Raw genomic sequence first — 15,764 nt, 5'->3', positions numbered from 1 at the left:
AATGAGTATCGGATGTAAAATAAAACACTTTAAAAAAAAATCAAAGTTTTAATTATGTTATTCATTAAGTTTATGTCATTGATGTAGTTTAAGATCTGTGTTTTGGCTAATGAGCCAGGTTAGCTAACAGAGTTGGTATGAGTATCGCGTTAGCCGTATGGATAAAGCTTATGCTAACCAAAAGAACATCATGACTTCACCGGATCAATCGAAAGTGATTCATCTGCATATTAATTAAATTCACCTCCAGCTGTGCGACGGAGTTTTTGAATGTCGATATTTCTGTCACCTTGGGTCGGTATAACAGGCTTTTCATTTGAAAGGAAGTGTCTTTCACATGTATAAAAGCATCCATCCATCCATTTTTGAAAACTTCGCTTATCCTCACTTGTTGAGGTTCTGAGGGGGGTCAATCACAGTGAAGTTTAAACTGTCACCTGGCATGCCCTTTTGCTTCTACATTTGTTAATTTTATATTCTCTGATGCTTTGTCAGCTCACACACAGGTATTTTCTTTAATCCCCCATTGCAGCCACACCAGTGAGGTAAGCTCACATATCAAAACATTTGCTTTTACCCTTAAGGAAAGACTGTTTACTCAGTCGAACTAATTTTACACATGTAAAAACACCCATAAGAATGGCGGCCATGAGAATCATGCCGCTGCGCACACAGAAAAATGCTGTCACTCCTGAAAATCTGGCTTTGAAATGAATCGAATTGTGTTGAAAAATAAGCACTTGTGTTTTAGCTCATGAAAACGACAGCACGTGAATCATGTTTCTTTCCTGTACAAATCTGTTCATGTCATCATTAAATATTGTTCTTTTTTTCATGTTTTCAAGTTGGCCATGCGCCATTTTGTAAACGGTGTTTAAAACAAACTTCAAATACAATTTGCAGTCGGGGGCAAACTGTGAAAGAAGATTGAAATGCATAAAACAAGACAACAACAAAAAAAATTTTTTAAGTGCTTGTCTGGACAATGCTTTGGAGAATCTCTCACTCCAGTATCACCAATCTTTGTGAATGTGAGAGCTACCTCTTGAGTACTAATTAATGCAAAGGGCTACCAATTTGATACACAGATTAGATTATAGTTAATAATATTATTCTTTTATTTGTCATAATGAATGATATTCATTTCAAGACATAGATCATGTCAATGATTTCTCACAATAATTATGAATGATACACATCAATCGCCAATGCTTACCTTTTATAAATCTCTCCCGGTGTTCACATTTTCATTTTCCTCACATTCACAACATTCCTCGAAAATCACAATGACGATGACCCGTGCTCCAGCCTAATGCGTTTTGAATGAATTTGATGGATGAGAATTATATCGAGGTCTGAGCATGACAACAGCGTCGGCCACATGGAACAAACATATATACATTTGCATCATGGTGCAAAAATCATCAAGCAAATGTATAGTTTTCACAATTCTTACAGGGGCAAAGGACAAACATTTTCAAAGTTTCAGAAACCATCTTGAAACAGGTTAAGCTAGCTAAGAGTTAAAAAAAAAAAAAAGATGCCCAAAACCGCTTAGAGAGGAATACCTTTATTCTGTCCAAGTCGACTGAATTTACTGTGCTTTAAATCGAGACTTTTTGAATTTAGTTTTATAGAGCAGATTGAGGAAAAGTTTTATTCAAATTAAATGTAATATTCAGGTATGCCCCAGTGTGCCCCGAAGTATGAGATACGATTTGAACCTCTGGTTTGGCCGCTGATGAGGACCAGCTCGGTGTCCTTGCTGGGGGCATACATGTTGAAGGATGTGCCGGAAGGCTGCCCTGCTTGCAGCGTTCGGCCCTTCTTGGTGACGAACACAAGTGACGTAATGGCGTTTGTGAATTTCCCGGAAATCTGCATAATGCCATCGTCCTTGTACAACTCCATCTCCTTGGCATCTCCCTTTTCAGCCCCAATTACAGGCGACCAAGTGGGACCGTAGCGTAATTGAAAACTGATGGAGAGAAAAAAAAACAATTGTTCATTCGAGCTGGTTACAACAGTAACCAAATGGTTCAATCAGATTGCATGTGTCGGATATTTACCCAGTGATGGCGCTGTTGTATTGCTCCCATACCCTGATAGCTGTGATGGCGCCATCTCCACTGAGAGAGAATGAGTTACCTCCCCCGGGGCCCACTGGTTGGGAAAAAGCGTATTTCTCGGCCAGGGCTGGAATGAAATTGTAAAATTTTTAAAATGAGGAGTGACAGTCATTAGCTTTTGTTCAAGTGTCAGACTTCTCTCTCTCTCTCTCTTTCTCTTTCTCTCTGTGTAGCGAGCTAGCTATCTTTCTAGCTAGCTATCGAAACAAGATGAAATGTTTACGAATGCAATGGAGAGTGTTGCCTTCATTGGCCTCAGAGTGGGGGAAGAAAAGTATAATCGGAAAGGAATGCGCAAGCTTGGTTATCGCACAGGTGCCTTACAGCAAGAATGTTCTGCTTTTCACAGCTATTGTCTGGAATGGAACGACAAGTGACTTCCTTCAGTAAAAATGAACGTGGGATTTTTATTTGATTTTTTTTACTTGAACATAAAATATTCCTGTTAAGTCAAAGTCTTTTTCTGATTGCCCCGTGTTACACTATGAAAAGGGAAAATTATGATGACAAGATTTTCTTTCTTATAATATACGTGTCAACATGTCAGATTGTTTACTTCCCAAATATTTTTTTGGTACATAACGCAAAATTAAATAACTCACCATTGTGAAATACACAAAGAAAGAGTGCAGTGACAATCACAAGTCTTGACATTCTGTAAAAAAAAAAGTAAGTGTACACTTTATGAATTTGTTCATTTTAGAAAATGTGTCTTGTGATGTATTTAAGCAACCTCAGCTGTTACCTGTTGGAGTTGTCAGATCACACAGCAAATCCAACAGCATCTACCTAATCAAGAATCGGAATACAAAGTAGCCGATATGACAAACTTATTTGTATCCAAATACAAATAGATGTTAAAAATCAACAATACATTCTGTAAGTGTAATTACCCGTCAGAAAAAAAAAAAGAATTCTACTCACAGATTATCCGCACAATGGCTCAAAGATCTACGTGTGAAGCTCGGACTCTTTTGTTTGAGTTCGGAGATCAGCTTTATAGACAAGCCTTGAGTGTGCCAAAGCCAAATGCTGATTAGAAACCAAGACTATATCCTGGTTGAAGCAGTACGGAGAAAGCAATTAAGAAGAGGTAGGTGGCTGCTTTCCTGGTCAACCCGTTGCGGATTGAAAACAGATCTAACTATGATAATTATGGGTGTGGATGAGTGACTCGTTGTCATTTGTTCCCCCTTCTGCAGGTCGAACTGCCCTGAAACAAGTTTTTTAACTATCTCTTCTACAGTACAGTGCAAGTACAACGAATATGCAAGCAGGAAAACAAAAGGCGAACAATACAGAAAATAAGTATTCAAAAGAAGAACGTTTTTAAATTGGTTATATTTTTTTGGGACAATGGGACGATAGCAGGTAAAACAATAAACATCTCTTCTATGAGGATTTTTATTTTTTTTTGCCCAAATTAATGATGTGACAGCACTAATAAACACATTTCAGAATCATCCCGTGGTAACGTAGCACACAAACCAAAAAAAAAACAATTCTGAGTTTTCGGTCGGAAGTGCCAAAATGTCTTGGCACAATGTCACCTGGAATTTATCATAACCTCCGTCGAGCACAAAAAAACCCGATGTTTTACGAAATATACTGTACGCGACTCCTAAAGAAGGGCATATTTAAATACTTTCAGGACTAACTTAAAATGCCTTACACATGAACCACGTTTTTGACCGCAGGTTCAACTGTTCAATATTTCGGTCCTTTTTGCGCAACTTGCTTTTCTCTAGCAAGGCGCTGAACAATACAACTCACAACAGGTCATATCTCACCAGTTCCGAGGCATTGCGAGGTTTCAAACAAGGAGTGACCCCTGAGCTAAGATATAGAGAGAGACTGGAAGAGTCACAGAAAGGCATATACTGTACAGTAGACCTCTGCCTATTCACCGTTCGGCATTTGCGACTTTGTAGATATCTGGATGAGACTGAAATAGATTTTACAGGTATACTCATTTGTGTTGTTTATTCAAAAGACTAGAAATGTCCAATTAACCCTTTCAGGGACAGCGGTTACTACAGTGGACATCTGATCATGTTTTGAGGTTGCAGGATGCATGGAAGGGTGAAGTTCACCTGTAAATGTTGTCATGTTTTTTTTTTTGGGAGTAGCATCGATTATTTCTACAAGGAGCAGCTTGAGTCATGTATGAATAGTGGGGTTGCATAAAAAAAAGTACAACGTCTGCTAACTAGACACGTCAACATATGTATTTAACTGTGAGACTGCATCTTTATTTATATCGGCTGTCGCAATTAACGACAGCCGATATAGTTTCTACGCCGAAAAAGCCGTGCACACAAAGTACGGCATGAAGTTTTCCTTCTTTGATTGCTGAATGTTTCATGGCCGCATCAAAAAGTCATTGCAAAAAACAACAACAACAACAAAAAAACCCCACAATTCAAGCTAAGGATTTGACAAAAGTTTGGTTGGTGCACTTTGGACCGAGATTTTATGAAGATGGAAAAAAAAACAAAAACAGCAAAGTGTCAGCAGGCAGAGAGAGTGTTTTATTAAGTACAAATCATTCCAATGCAGACGATGGCTTCTTTAATAGTATTTGCCATAATGTGATCCATACTCAGGCTGAGGACGTACACCCCAATGCGCCCCAATGGAGGTGAGGGCACCGTGGAACCGACCGCTGATGAGGCGCAGTTCACCCTTCTCGTTGTCCGAGTACATGTTGAACGAGTGCCCCGTCGGCCGCCCCGCGTAGAGGGAACGGCCTAAATTAGTCATGATCACCACAGACTGGATGTAGTGTGCATATTTTCCAGAGATCTGCACGATGAACTCGTCGCGAAACAACTCGATCTCCTGCATTATGCCAAACTCCCGGCCTGCTATGTCGGTCCACGTGTAGTCGTAGCGAAGTTGGATGCTGGCGGGGGAGAAAAGACATTGATTAAAAAAAAAAAAGATAAAATAAATGCCTTGATGTGTATTTTTTTTGTAACCCTCTCCCATTCAATCGACATAAAAATAATTTTTAAAAAAAAGTAATGAGATTTCATTTTCGCCCACTGACTATTTTGCGCCATATCAATTAGTTATTCACCCATAGATGAAGTTGTTGTTGGCCTCCCACAATCGGACACCGGTTATCCGCCCATTGCCGGTGAGGGCATAGGAAATACCTTGTCCCGAGCCCACATGTGGAGAGAATGAGTATTCTTCGGAGTCATGATGGCCTGCAAAAAAAAAAAAAAAAAAAAAAAAAAAAAAAAAAAAGACACGCACAACCTCTTTTGTGAAGAACACTTGTCAACCCTTTCTCGGTAAAAAAATATAAACATTTAAAAAAAAGGTCATGCAGTGTTAGCGTGCAGATTTACCATCGGCCAAAGCAGTTCTCGAAAGAAGTGCAATAAAGAGCAGTAAAATCATTCTGTGAAAACAAAAACAAAAAGCCAGAGAGGGGACGGAGGGGGGATAATTAATAAATCATTATTCATATCGGACAAACACTGCCAGCCTTACCTGTGACTTGTTTGGTGATTTTCTCTCTGACTGGAGGATACCTTTAACAAAGGAGCTACCATAAAACCATATTTTATGTTTATGTTTTTACAGGAATGCAGAAAAAAAAAAGGTTTAGATCAATCTTACAGATTACACGCGTATTCCCGGTAACGCAATCCCAGCATTAGTCCATCAGGTTAAAATGAACCCCAATTCATTTTGGCTGTTTATATACAGGAGAAATCTTTTGCACTGGGACTTCCTTCAAGTTGGTGTTAAGTCGCAAAAGGTTGGAGGAGGTCCTTACGACTTGAAAAAAAAAAATAGTAACGTGTCAGGTGTGTTTTAACTCTTCATCATCTGTAGAACCTGCCCTGCCTGAAATTTCCATGTGGCTTTGACGTGACTTTTTCAATACGACATGACAGTATCGACACATTGTCAGTTTAGCTTCGTTGACGATCGTGCTATGTCAACAAGCTAGCTCGAATCCTCAACCCAGCATTGGCTCGCTCGGTTAGCTCGTTCGTCATTGTATTTTGTTAGCCATTGCTATTTTTTTGAAAGATGAATGTCAGCACACATACTTTATTAGTTGAAAAAAAAAAAGGCTTCCATACAAGTTTTTCAGTCTTGGGTTGATAAATGTTGAACCCTTTCAGAGACAGCGGTTACTACAGTGGACAGTTTATCATGTTATCAGGTTACAGGATGCATGAAAGGGTTAATGGCAATTTATTGGCCTTCGAAGCAGCATGCAAAAACAACAAAATGATGACAAAAATGGCAAAGGTATCCTGGAGAGGAAAGAGCTTTGAGAAAGTGAGGTTGACAAATTGGTCTTTAATCACGTGATAACCATTGCGCAAGTTCGCTCAGGACAGAGATTTTATGAAGGTGCGAAATGATTAAACATCAGGCAAGCATTTTCTTGTTAAAATACACGAAAAAAAAAGTTTTGGGTTGACTTTACTCAATTCTAGTTCGTCAAGTGGTTGGATGAAATACAATCATCTGAATCCAGATCCATTTTGAAGTGGACTATATTTCTACTTGAAAAATTGCAAATGATTTGATTTTATGCAACCACTTGACAAAATTACATTGAGTAAATTCAACACACCATTTTTTCCCAGTGTACGTCGAATGCAGATGATGGGGCTCTTTAATAGTATTTGCTTGGTGCTTGATAAGGTTCAGAAACAACACCCCAGTGCGCCCCAATGGAGGTGATGGCACCGCGGAACCGGCCGCTGAGGAAGCGCAGTTCACCCTTCTCGTTGTTCGGGTACATGTTGAATGAGTGCCCCGTAGGCCGACCCGCGTAGAGGGAACGGCCCAAGTTAGTAGTGAACACCAGAGACTGGATGTAGTGTGCATATTTTCCAGAGATCTGCACGATGAACTCGTCGCGAAACAACTCGATCTCCTGCATTATGCCAAACTCCCGGCCTGTCACATCGGTCCATTGGTAGCCATAGCGAAGTTGGAAGCTGATGAAGACAAAATAAGCACATTTGAAATGGGGGAATATATCGATTGAATTAATCGAAAAATTTTCAGATGGTAATATGTTCAGCATTTCTGCATAGTTTGTCTTTTTGGGGGCGGGGTCACCAATTCAATTCTTTACATGGACAAAATAAAGAAAGACGACGACAAACAATTCTGAAAATGTTAATTGTTCAGGTCATGCTAAAGAAAATTGACCGGAAAAATTCATTTGCCACATTTTTCAAATGAAAGCAGAGAGAGAGAGAAAAAAGTTGTACATTTTGAGGGTTGGGCTCTAATAGTTATGGAGTATGAAATTGGGTAAAACAACGCCACCAAGTGAACTAAAACGAGAACTGCTAGTTTTTACAAAGTACTGTGATGATATTTACGATTTACCACTGATTAGGTCATGGCGGATGATGACGTTATTCACCCATAAATGTAGTTGTTGTTGGCCTCCCACACTCGGACACCGGTAATCCGCCCACTGCCGGTGACCGAATACGAGGTGCCTTGTCCTGAGCCGACATGTGGGGAGATTGAGTAATACGAGCGGCCGGGCCATTCTGCGGTGCGGTGGGGGGGATACACAAAAACTCCATTAAAAAACATTCGGTAGATTTGTGACCACTGTAGGTAAGGCAACAAGTTAAATGCAAATTTACCTACCGTCAGCCAAAGCAGTGATTGAGAGGAGCGCAAAAACGACCGTTAAAATCATTCTGGGTAAAGAGAAAATTGGTTGAAAATATTGAATAAATCATTATTAAGATGAGATAAGCAAAGGCGAGCCTTACCTGCTACTTGTTGGACGATTTTCTCTGTGATCGGAAGATACCTTTGACAAAGTAACTATATAAAATTCATTCCATCAAGAAATGACGAATAAAAAAAAACTCATTAATCCTTCAATTGAAGTCTGGATTCCCTACAAGGAAGTTGCAGCAATAATCTGTCAGTCTAAACTGTGAATAGCAGTTAATCTTGGTTTCAATTTATACTGGCGCACTCATGTGCGTGCAGTTCCTTCAAATTGGTGTGCACATACAAATGGATGAGGAGGACTTATAGCCTTCCAAAAAAAATGTTTCAGGTATGAAAACCCTATCAGCTGATCTCTTTGACATGTGGAACCTGCCCTGTCCGCATTTTGTGTGTGACTTTGACATGTGTTTGAAAGACTTTATGACGTCACTTATTGACTTTGGATCGATCTAATGTATAGCCGTAGCGGCCAGGCCAATTAGATCTTTCCTTGACAATCACGCCATGTTGTTCATGCTTCAAATAGAAAAGAATGCACTTCCAGATATGAACATGTTCGGGGGGATTTGCGATTTCTTTTTTTTTTCCATTGTAGTAATTTGGCTAAAGGTGCAAGTGCCAATCGCAAAGTGCGCGTGGATTGTTTTGTGGTTAGCTAACCGATAGCTTCCATGCGCCCCACTCATGTACATTTCATTTTTAGTATGATTATTTTGAATGCGTTTATTATTATTTTGATGCAGACCACAATGATTGATCACCAATCAGTTCCATAAAACAGCTGACAAAGGCTTAGGGCACTAGGGGGGTCCTCAACCTGGGGAAAATGGTTCTTGTAATATTCAAGCGACAATCTTTTTAGCTTTTGCTGTCACGTGTTGCTGTAATTGTCGCGGAGGCGCTTTGTGTTACAAAATAATGGTTAGAACTTCGCAATACTGATGGGAGGCTAATGTGCAAACATGTACTGTAAGTTCGAAATGGTGCTACGGTGATAAGTTGCTAATACACGATTTAAAAAAAAAGGCAATACAGTAAACCGATAAAAAAAATTTAAGCCTATCAATTCAACAAAATATAAGTTTTGCTAATGTGAAAATTAGCATTCCTTACATTTTATTGTTTACAACACTAAAACAAATAAAGCTAGCATGTTTTTGGGGCTGCATTTTTAAAAGCCATGAGTTAGCACCACAACAAAACGTTTTCCTAATCGATCGGCGGAGAGATTGCTTTGTAATTTTACGACAGCGTTGTGATTGTATACATTCCAGAATCGGTGTGCGATCACACCAGAAGAGTGATAATCACTTCATCGTCCTGTCCTTGCCACAGCATTTCCCCCTCAAAGTGGACTTTCCCGTGTTTCCGGGCTCTCATTAGAATCCCCACCACCTTATCAGAGATATGGACGTATCTGTCAAATAGCTCTCCAAACGTCACTCGAGTCTTCCCGTCTTGATCCGGATCGGCCATCGTTCTGATGATGTAACACATATCGGCGATCTCTCCGTGGATGTGTTTCTCGGCTCGTTTAGCTCTCTCCGCTGTTTTGGTGCCCTCCTTGGGCCGCCCGTAGCCGTCTTGACCTTTTTGGAGTCGGAGGGACATGGAGTACTCGTAGTCAAAGTATTCACTGAAGGGGTTGACTTTCTGGTTATCGGTGTGTTCCGCGGCCCAGTTTTGCCAGCGGCTCTTGAGATTTCGAACCGAGCTGTATTTCTTGGAGAGAGCGTTGATCTTATTGGCATCCGCAGCTTCCTTACCGGACCTGAAAAGGATGTTTCGATGACATGATGACAAGCTAAACTAAACCACGAAACCAGACTCTTCTTATTTCTACCGGCGTGTTCGTATTTATACTTTGCATTAAATGGTAAAAACAGACGTGAAAAGGCCAGATTGTTAGTTGACAAAGGAAACAACATTTGCGGTTCGGGGGCTCCTTGGGAGTATCAAATGGATCCAATGGTCGACCTTTTTATTAGTTTTGAGTTTGTTGAGAAGATTTTGGCACTATTGTGACGCCTCCGCGACACATTCCCGGCGTGTAGGATTCTGCCACAAAATTCTCAAGTGGGCGAGTTTCAGAAAACTGGTTTCGCAAGCGATTAAAAATATGAATCACAGTGCGCGGGCACTTTGACAAAATGCGTGCCCATTATTGTCGTACAAAGTCAAGAACCTGCCGGCTGAGTGACAACCACCCCAATAATTTGAATCAGACATCGGTGTTCACGTATCGTAACATCTCGACTAACAAAAGGTCTGCAAAAATCTTTTACTTACGTGAGGATTTGCGGCTTTTTGATTTTCACCGATGACTCGCCGTCACAGATTTTCGTCGATATACTTCTGGATGCGTCGTCATCGTCGTCGATGTTTACTGTTTGCGTTTCTAATTGAGGAAGTCCACGATCCTCCTTCGGATCAGCACCAAGAATCTGTTTCTCTATCGGGACAACTTTTCCAGGCTTCTGCTCATTTTCCACCGGTATCCCAGTTTGAGTCAGCGATAAGAGCACATTGGAACGCTTTCTGTGGGAAGGGGGAGAGCTTTGTGTTTCTAGTAACCTGTCTGCGCCCTCTCCCGATCCGCTTTTCTCAAGACACTTTGCCAGTAGTTTAACTCCTGCTCTCCTGTCTTGTGACCCACTGCGAATATTCTTCATCACCAGCTTCATCTCGATGGACGTTGAAATCATTGGTAGCGCCCAGTTGTTTGCATCTTCAATCTTCGTTCTATCTTGAGGCAAATTCAGAGCGTCAGATACTGTTTTAGGGGCAACTACGGGATGCGGAGAATCCTCCGTCTTCTGGCTGGGAATGAATTTCGTAGCGACGCAAGACATTTGGGGTTCCTCCGATGAGTCTCCGGGCCATGGAGACCATCCGCAAGGCTCGGCGGCCTGCTTCCTCTCGTTGTCCGTTATCCACTGCTGCCAGCTTTTTGCCAGGCCACACACCTTGCTGACGGCCCGGAGCTTCTTGACGTTCTTGTTGGCGGACGCTTTCCATAGAGAGATCTGTTGGTTCCACATCATTGACACACGTTGTGAAAACAAATTGAAGGCACAAATATTCCCCCTAACTGAGCTGTGAGGTTATATCAATATTGTCTTCCTTGTAAACACTCCGCTGCTTCCCCTTTCCAGTTGCAGCGCTATCTCTGCAGTCAAGCTTTCCAATGGTTTCTTTTCTTCACCTTTGCCCGACCCTGCTCACTCCGACAGAGTCATATTTCATCATTCGGACATCTTACCCGATGTCAACATTGAAACGGGGCACTGGTGAATGCAGACCAGTCTTAAGGCTATTTGAAGCATACATAACTAAGTACAACTTTTGATTATCTGCTCTTTGATTTGAATAACGTACCCCATTCAAAACAAACATTTTCAGCTCTGTTGATCTTGTCCGGAAAAGCGGAAGTAATCGGCACGTGTATTTTGATCGTGACACTGAAACAGGCAAGATGTGAGAATTTGAGATCGCATAGGGACCACCTATGCGATCACTGCATCTCTCAACTTTACGTAAAGTTGAGAGATGCAGCGATGATGGAAAAGGCATACTGCAAGGTAACTCTTGCCCAGAAAAAGAAAGCGGGGAGGCAAAGCAGACGAGGACCCCCTGCTGACGCACGAAAACGGTTTCATCTTGCAAATGCGGCTTAGATCTCAATTCAAGAGAGCGGGGAACAAACACGCACCGATGCACAGGAAACAGATTTGAAGACTGCGTGCGTTGCAAGTACCTAGTCTTTGACTTTTTTTTGGTGTATGATGTTCATTTTCGTGAGATTATACTGTAGGTGGATTACAAATGCTTTTTTTTTTCATCCTGGAGACTTATAAATAGAGACTGGCGCATTCGAATGCACAATTGCAGCTGTTGGCTGTCTGTCACAGAGGATGAGCGTGACTCATCAGGCATTAAACAAGCAGAGCTCATCAAATTCCAAATTTGGTTTTCAACATTTTGTCTGATGCACGGTGCTTATCACAAAAATCACAAAATAGAACAACAAAGTGTTTTTTTTTGTCCCAGCACAATTGTATCCACCTGCCCTGTCTTTGTGGTACTTTCCAGTAATGCAGGTTTCCGTTTCGCATTCTCTTCCGCCTATCTAACTTCCTTATTCGTACACGTCACGAACAAATACAAATACAAAATACAAATACTCATACTCATACGATTACCTGTTTTGTCATTTTGATACATTCACTGCAGTGTAAACTAGGTTCGCAACAGAAAGTGACAAAAGTGAGCAGATAATAACTACGACAGTTAACATTCAACAAGTCAACAACAATCCACTAGTACAGTCTTGAATTAAATTTATGAGCGTGTAATTGAAAAATAATATTTTAACGACTGGTATCAGTCATCGACTATAGCACGCTTTTTAATATTGTTGTCTGGGTTCTTTCTTTTTTTAATAAACATATTTTGGAATAAATTCGAATGAGTACAATGAAACAATGACAGCGCCTTTTATTTATTTATTTTTTTTAAATATTTCTCTTCAGTATTTCCTCCAAACAGTTCGGACACGACTATGTTAAGAACGTATAGATTACATCTCGTATGGCAAGAAAAGCGTTGGGTGGAGTGGAAATAGTGACGTCAGTTCACCACTTTTGAAGCGTGTTTCCTGTACACGGTGCCAAGTATTTCTCTTGTTTAGTGGATGGTATTCATATGGAAACATAAATTATAAAACAGACCAATTGTTTAATCCCATTTTAGGTGAATTGCATCACATTTTCGGAGACCGAGCATTGTGAGTATGACATGTCGCCACCAGAGGTCACTGTAATGCCATTATGCGAGAAGTTTGCCTTTTGCGTTAGTTTTTTTTTTTTGGACGATTCTCTTTAAACAAAAAGTGAAAGAAATTCAGCTTTTGGGTGAAATTTCAGAATGAACATACATTTTTGAAAAGGAGCTGAAAGGCAAACAGAGAACCGGATGATAAGAGAGTGTCTGATACAGATACAGAGAGACAACAGAAGGAGTCACAGAAAGGCGTAGAGATGGACACCCATGGAATTTTCTTGGTCATTTCATGAATCAAACACCTGTTGTGAATTTTGCTGCTCATTTCCTTGTTGGCAAACAGCAAGCCAATTTCGTTGCCATGTACTTTTGTGCACATGCGGTGACAATAAAAGCAACTTATGCAACTTTAACTTCATCTTGAAAGTGTGCAAAAAAGTACTGAAACATTAACTCAATCACTCCCAAAGATCTTTTCACACTCCACACGTTCAACCCCAGATACTTTTTTTTTCCAATTTTCCCAAGACTTAGGGTATTAAAAAAAAAGGTCTAGAATTGGCTGGTACTGAATGAGTTTGTTTGTTTGTTTGTTTGTTTGTTTGTTTATTGAACATAAAACATATATACAGTAATAATTTGACAGAAAATAAGGTAGATAAAAAAAGTAAAAAGAAAGAAATCAATCTTCATTCAACACAGTTATTATGTTCAAGGGAGTAGGAAGAAGTAAAAAACTTATCTAGTCCTACCCCGTTATGTGATTGTATCTAATAAATCATTTTTATATCAATCAGAAAAGTAAGAAGAAAGAAGTCTCCATTAAGGCTCATACTTTACCCTTAACCGTGATATTTTTACAACTTTTGTTTTAAACAGTTCTTTTATGTTTCATCCGCCATATAGCTATAATTTTAAGAGACATTTGAAAAATCATTCTTGTATCTGTGCACAAAGTGTACACGTGTGCATTTTGTATGCGGGTTATTCAGGTCAAATGGACTGGGTGGTCTAAGGCAGTTCAATTCTTGACACAATGCACCTGTCCTCCTTGGTGGACATCAACATCTGTACTCTTGTCGCTGGACTTTAGTTTATACTGCTTAATTGTTTCCAGATTGTTTTGTTTGGCAAGGCTCTGTTGCTGTAGTCCGTACGGTATTCATCGCCGTGGTATATATGAATCTGTGAGCATCCCTTGTGAGCGCACCTCTGTCACCTTGTTAATCATAATTATTTTCATTTGGCCGAAGGAGGCCATTGTATATGACGAGACGGAAGTACTTCTTTCGCTTTTTGGTGCTGTTGCTGTAGGATTTAAGGATTTAATGCTGTGGCTATGCTGCCTTCGAGGCAAGTACAGTGAGTCGTAATTTTACTGAGGGGGAAGTCAGTATAAAAACACAGCTCGACTTACCAAAAAGTGATGCGTTATTGTTTTTGATCCTCCAAAAAGAAGGATTAGGTTGTTGGACAAATTGAATTAAGTCCAAAATATGGATCAGAGAGGTCCGACAAAAGAGGGCGGGAGGGTTCGCGGTCACCCATTAAGAGTCCAACGAGAAGACAAGAGAGCATTACTGAAACCAGATGGACTCATTAGGCGTCGAGGGAAAGTTAAAAGTTCCTGGTTTAGATTTATATGACAGCCTCCGTGACTGTGTTTTACACTATGAAGAGGGTGGAAGCCGAAGAGGACGGAATATGATCAAACAAAAGCATTTTAGAGTGGCAAGTGTTTACAGTTGTCGACGCTACGAATAGTGCTGTTTAACGTTCGAAATCTTTACCCGTGTCACTGATAACCGCTTAATGGTTTCGAGTACGACTGAGAGTTCCGCAGCTTTCGTTTGCTATCCTGAAAGGTATCATCTGCGCACTGCTGTGACTTCGTGTTCGTGTCAGGAAACGAGAGCGTCTTCAGTTTTACGGTTAGAATTTTTTTTTGTGCGGAGGAATAGTCACGTCCACTAATGATCATTAATGACACAGTGCAGTCAAAGGCCAATGGGAATTGGTATTCAACAAACGTTGGCCCAGTTGCCCGGGTGACTCGTGTAACCCGGTCCAAGTATATCTAACATTTAAACTGCTGACCATGGCCCAAGTCAACATCTTTCCCAGGCGAGGATGCTATATTTATAGGCAGACAAAGGTCTTTGTGGGTTCAAGGTTTACTGCCGATTGATTTGCTGACGATCCCTCCAGCGAAGTGAGTGTTTTTGTTTGAGCACAATAACAAAACAGTATGGACTAGGAAAGTACAGATGTAAAGGTTTAACCCTTTGAGGGACAGCGGTTACTACAGTGGACATTTTCTCATGTTATGGTTACAGGTTGTCATTATTGGCGCATGTAAATGGTTAAGAACATCCGGGAGGACGTTCGTGGTGATCTACTCTGTCGGTTGAGCTTCACCGCAAGCTCAGCTCAGACTTGAATAGGCACAATGTAAGGAGATCCAAAATCACAGTGGGGGGGGGGGGGGGGGGGGGGGGTGAACCCCCTCAGCGAAATCAACAACACATTGTCTATGATCAATTTTCTCAAAAGCCGACAGTGTGCCTTATAATCCGATGCACCTTATATATGGATCAATATTCGGATTTCTTGGATGTAGTATTTGAAATGTACTGTAAAGCGTCTTGTTACAGCTGCAGCGGTTGTGAAAGCGCTAAGTAAATAAAACTGTATTGTATTCCCTTTAGCGTAGCTCCATCTAGTGGATGCATAACGCAACCTCAGCCACTATTGTCGCTTCTATTCGATGCGCCTTATTATACGCTGCGCCCTATATATGAACATTTTAAATTGGCCATTCATTGACGGTGCGCCTTCTACTCCGAAGCGCCTGATAGTACGGAAAATACAGTACACAAATCAAATGACTGAAATAACTGGCCAGGCTGCACACATGGAGGGGAAAGTTGAGAAGCGGTGCCGTCTCCTGACACCAACAAAGGCCAAATGCTTCTTTGCCAACTTTTATGGAGCCTCTTGACACTCCCCTGCCTCAGACACTATTGAACACATTCCGCCGAGGGTGTTGGGTCAGTACAGGTGCTGACGGGCACATAGTAGTTTGCAGGCCACTGTAATTTGTTT

At 40.8% G+C, this 15,764-nt stretch overlaps 4 protein-coding genes across 7 annotated transcripts; all 4 read right to left on the bottom strand.

The window, feature by feature from the left end:
• Positions 1–1,094: 1,094 nt before the first annotated feature.
• Positions 1,095–3,254, bottom strand: LOC147190883 (zymogen granule membrane protein 16-like). 2 transcript variants are annotated; one of them, XM_086136854.1, is made up of 5 exons: positions 3,054–3,254; positions 2,875–2,914; positions 2,732–2,784; positions 2,070–2,196; positions 1,095–1,978 (listed from the first exon to the last, which is right to left on the bottom strand). In XM_086136854.1, exons 3-5 carry the CDS (start codon positions 2,781–2,783, stop codon positions 1,666–1,668), a joined length of 492 nt encoding a protein of 163 aa, XP_085992980.1. In that variant the 5' UTR covers position 2,784; positions 2,875–2,914; positions 3,054–3,254; the 3' UTR covers positions 1,095–1,665. The 2 variants fall into 2 exon arrangements, with proteins under 2 accessions (XP_085992980.1, XP_085992978.1); XM_086136852.1 differs by having other exon boundaries at positions 2,875–2,918; positions 3,054–3,253.
• A 1,385-nt stretch (positions 3,255–4,639) lies between these two features.
• On the bottom strand, positions 4,640–5,897 carry LOC147190882 (zymogen granule membrane protein 16-like). 3 transcript variants are annotated; one of them, XM_086136982.1, is made up of 5 exons: positions 5,763–5,897; positions 5,634–5,688; positions 5,489–5,541; positions 5,212–5,344; positions 4,640–5,034 (listed from the first exon to the last, which is right to left on the bottom strand). In XM_086136982.1, exons 3-5 carry the CDS (start codon positions 5,538–5,540, stop codon positions 4,701–4,703), a joined length of 519 nt encoding a protein of 172 aa, XP_085993108.1. In that variant the 5' UTR covers position 5,541; positions 5,634–5,688; positions 5,763–5,897; the 3' UTR covers positions 4,640–4,700. The 3 variants fall into 3 exon arrangements, with proteins under 3 accessions (XP_085993108.1, XP_085993107.1, XP_085993106.1); XM_086136981.1 differs by having other exon boundaries at positions 5,634–5,674; XM_086136980.1 differs by having other exon boundaries at positions 5,634–5,875.
• A 541-nt stretch (positions 5,898–6,438) lies between these two features.
• Positions 6,439–8,129, bottom strand: LOC147190881 (zymogen granule membrane protein 16-like). The gene is made up of 4 exons (XM_086136983.1): positions 7,910–8,129; positions 7,782–7,834; positions 7,546–7,678; positions 6,439–7,108 (listed from the first exon to the last, which is right to left on the bottom strand). Exons 2-4 carry the CDS (start codon positions 7,831–7,833, stop codon positions 6,781–6,783), a joined length of 513 nt encoding a protein of 170 aa, XP_085993109.1. The 5' UTR covers position 7,834; positions 7,910–8,129; the 3' UTR covers positions 6,439–6,780.
• A 144-nt stretch (positions 8,130–8,273) lies between these two features.
• On the bottom strand, positions 8,274–11,045 carry abrab (actin binding Rho activating protein b). Its single transcript, XM_086136979.1, has 2 exons — positions 10,167–11,045; positions 8,274–9,648 (listed from the first exon to the last, which is right to left on the bottom strand). Exons 1-2 carry the CDS (start codon positions 10,919–10,921, stop codon positions 9,165–9,167), a joined length of 1,239 nt encoding a protein of 412 aa, XP_085993105.1. The 5' UTR covers positions 10,922–11,045; the 3' UTR covers positions 8,274–9,164.
• Between the last annotated feature and the right edge of the window lie 4,719 nt (positions 11,046–15,764).

The sequence above is a fragment of the Hippocampus guttulatus genome, chromosome 18, assembly GCF_054856545.1.
Source record: "Hippocampus guttulatus isolate MCC_2025c chromosome 18, RoL_Hgut_1.0, whole genome shotgun sequence".
NCBI classification, from domain to species: Eukaryota; Metazoa; Chordata; class Actinopteri; order Syngnathiformes; family Syngnathidae; genus Hippocampus; species Hippocampus guttulatus.
Note: the sequence above shows the minus strand (reverse complement) of the source record. Positions and strands in the feature narration are given on the sequence as shown.

Coding starts and splice junctions, on each gene's coding strand:
- LOC147190883 (XM_086136854.1), bottom strand. CDS start 2,783: ATGTCAAGACTTGTGATTGTCACTGCACTCTTTCTTTGTGTATTTCAC. Junction 2,197..2,731: donor TCTTTGTGTATTTCACAATG/GTGAGTTATTTA, acceptor ATTTCATTCCAG/CCCTGGCCGAGAAATACGCT. Junction 1,979..2,069: donor TACAACAGCGCCATCACTGG/GTAAATATCCGA, acceptor TCTCTCCATCAG/TTTTCAATTACGCTACGGTC.
- LOC147190882 (XM_086136980.1), bottom strand. CDS start 5,695: ATGGTAGCTCCTTTGTTAAAGGTATCCTCCAGTCAGAGAGAAAATCAC. Junction 5,542..5,633: donor AATCACCAAACAAGTCACAG/GTAAGGCTGGCA, acceptor TTGTTTTCACAG/AATGATTTTACTGCTCTTTA. Junction 5,345..5,488: donor GAGAACTGCTTTGGCCGATG/GTAAATCTGCAC, acceptor TTTTTTTTGCAG/GCCATCATGACTCCGAAGAA.
- LOC147190881 (XM_086136983.1), bottom strand. CDS start 7,833: ATGATTTTAACGGTCGTTTTTGCGCTCCTCTCAATCACTGCTTTGGCT. Junction 7,679..7,781: donor AATCACTGCTTTGGCTGACG/GTAGGTAAATTT, acceptor ACCGCACCGCAG/AATGGCCCGGCCGCTCGTAT. Junction 7,109..7,545: donor AACAACAACTACATTTATGG/GTGAATAACGTC, acceptor TGTCTTCATCAG/CTTCCAACTTCGCTATGGCT.
- abrab (XM_086136979.1), bottom strand. CDS start 10,921: ATGATGTGGAACCAACAGATCTCTCTATGGAAAGCGTCCGCCAACAAG. Junction 9,649..10,166: donor AAAAAGCCGCAAATCCTCAC/GTAAGTAAAAGA, acceptor CATCCTTTTCAG/GTCCGGTAAGGAAGCTGCGG.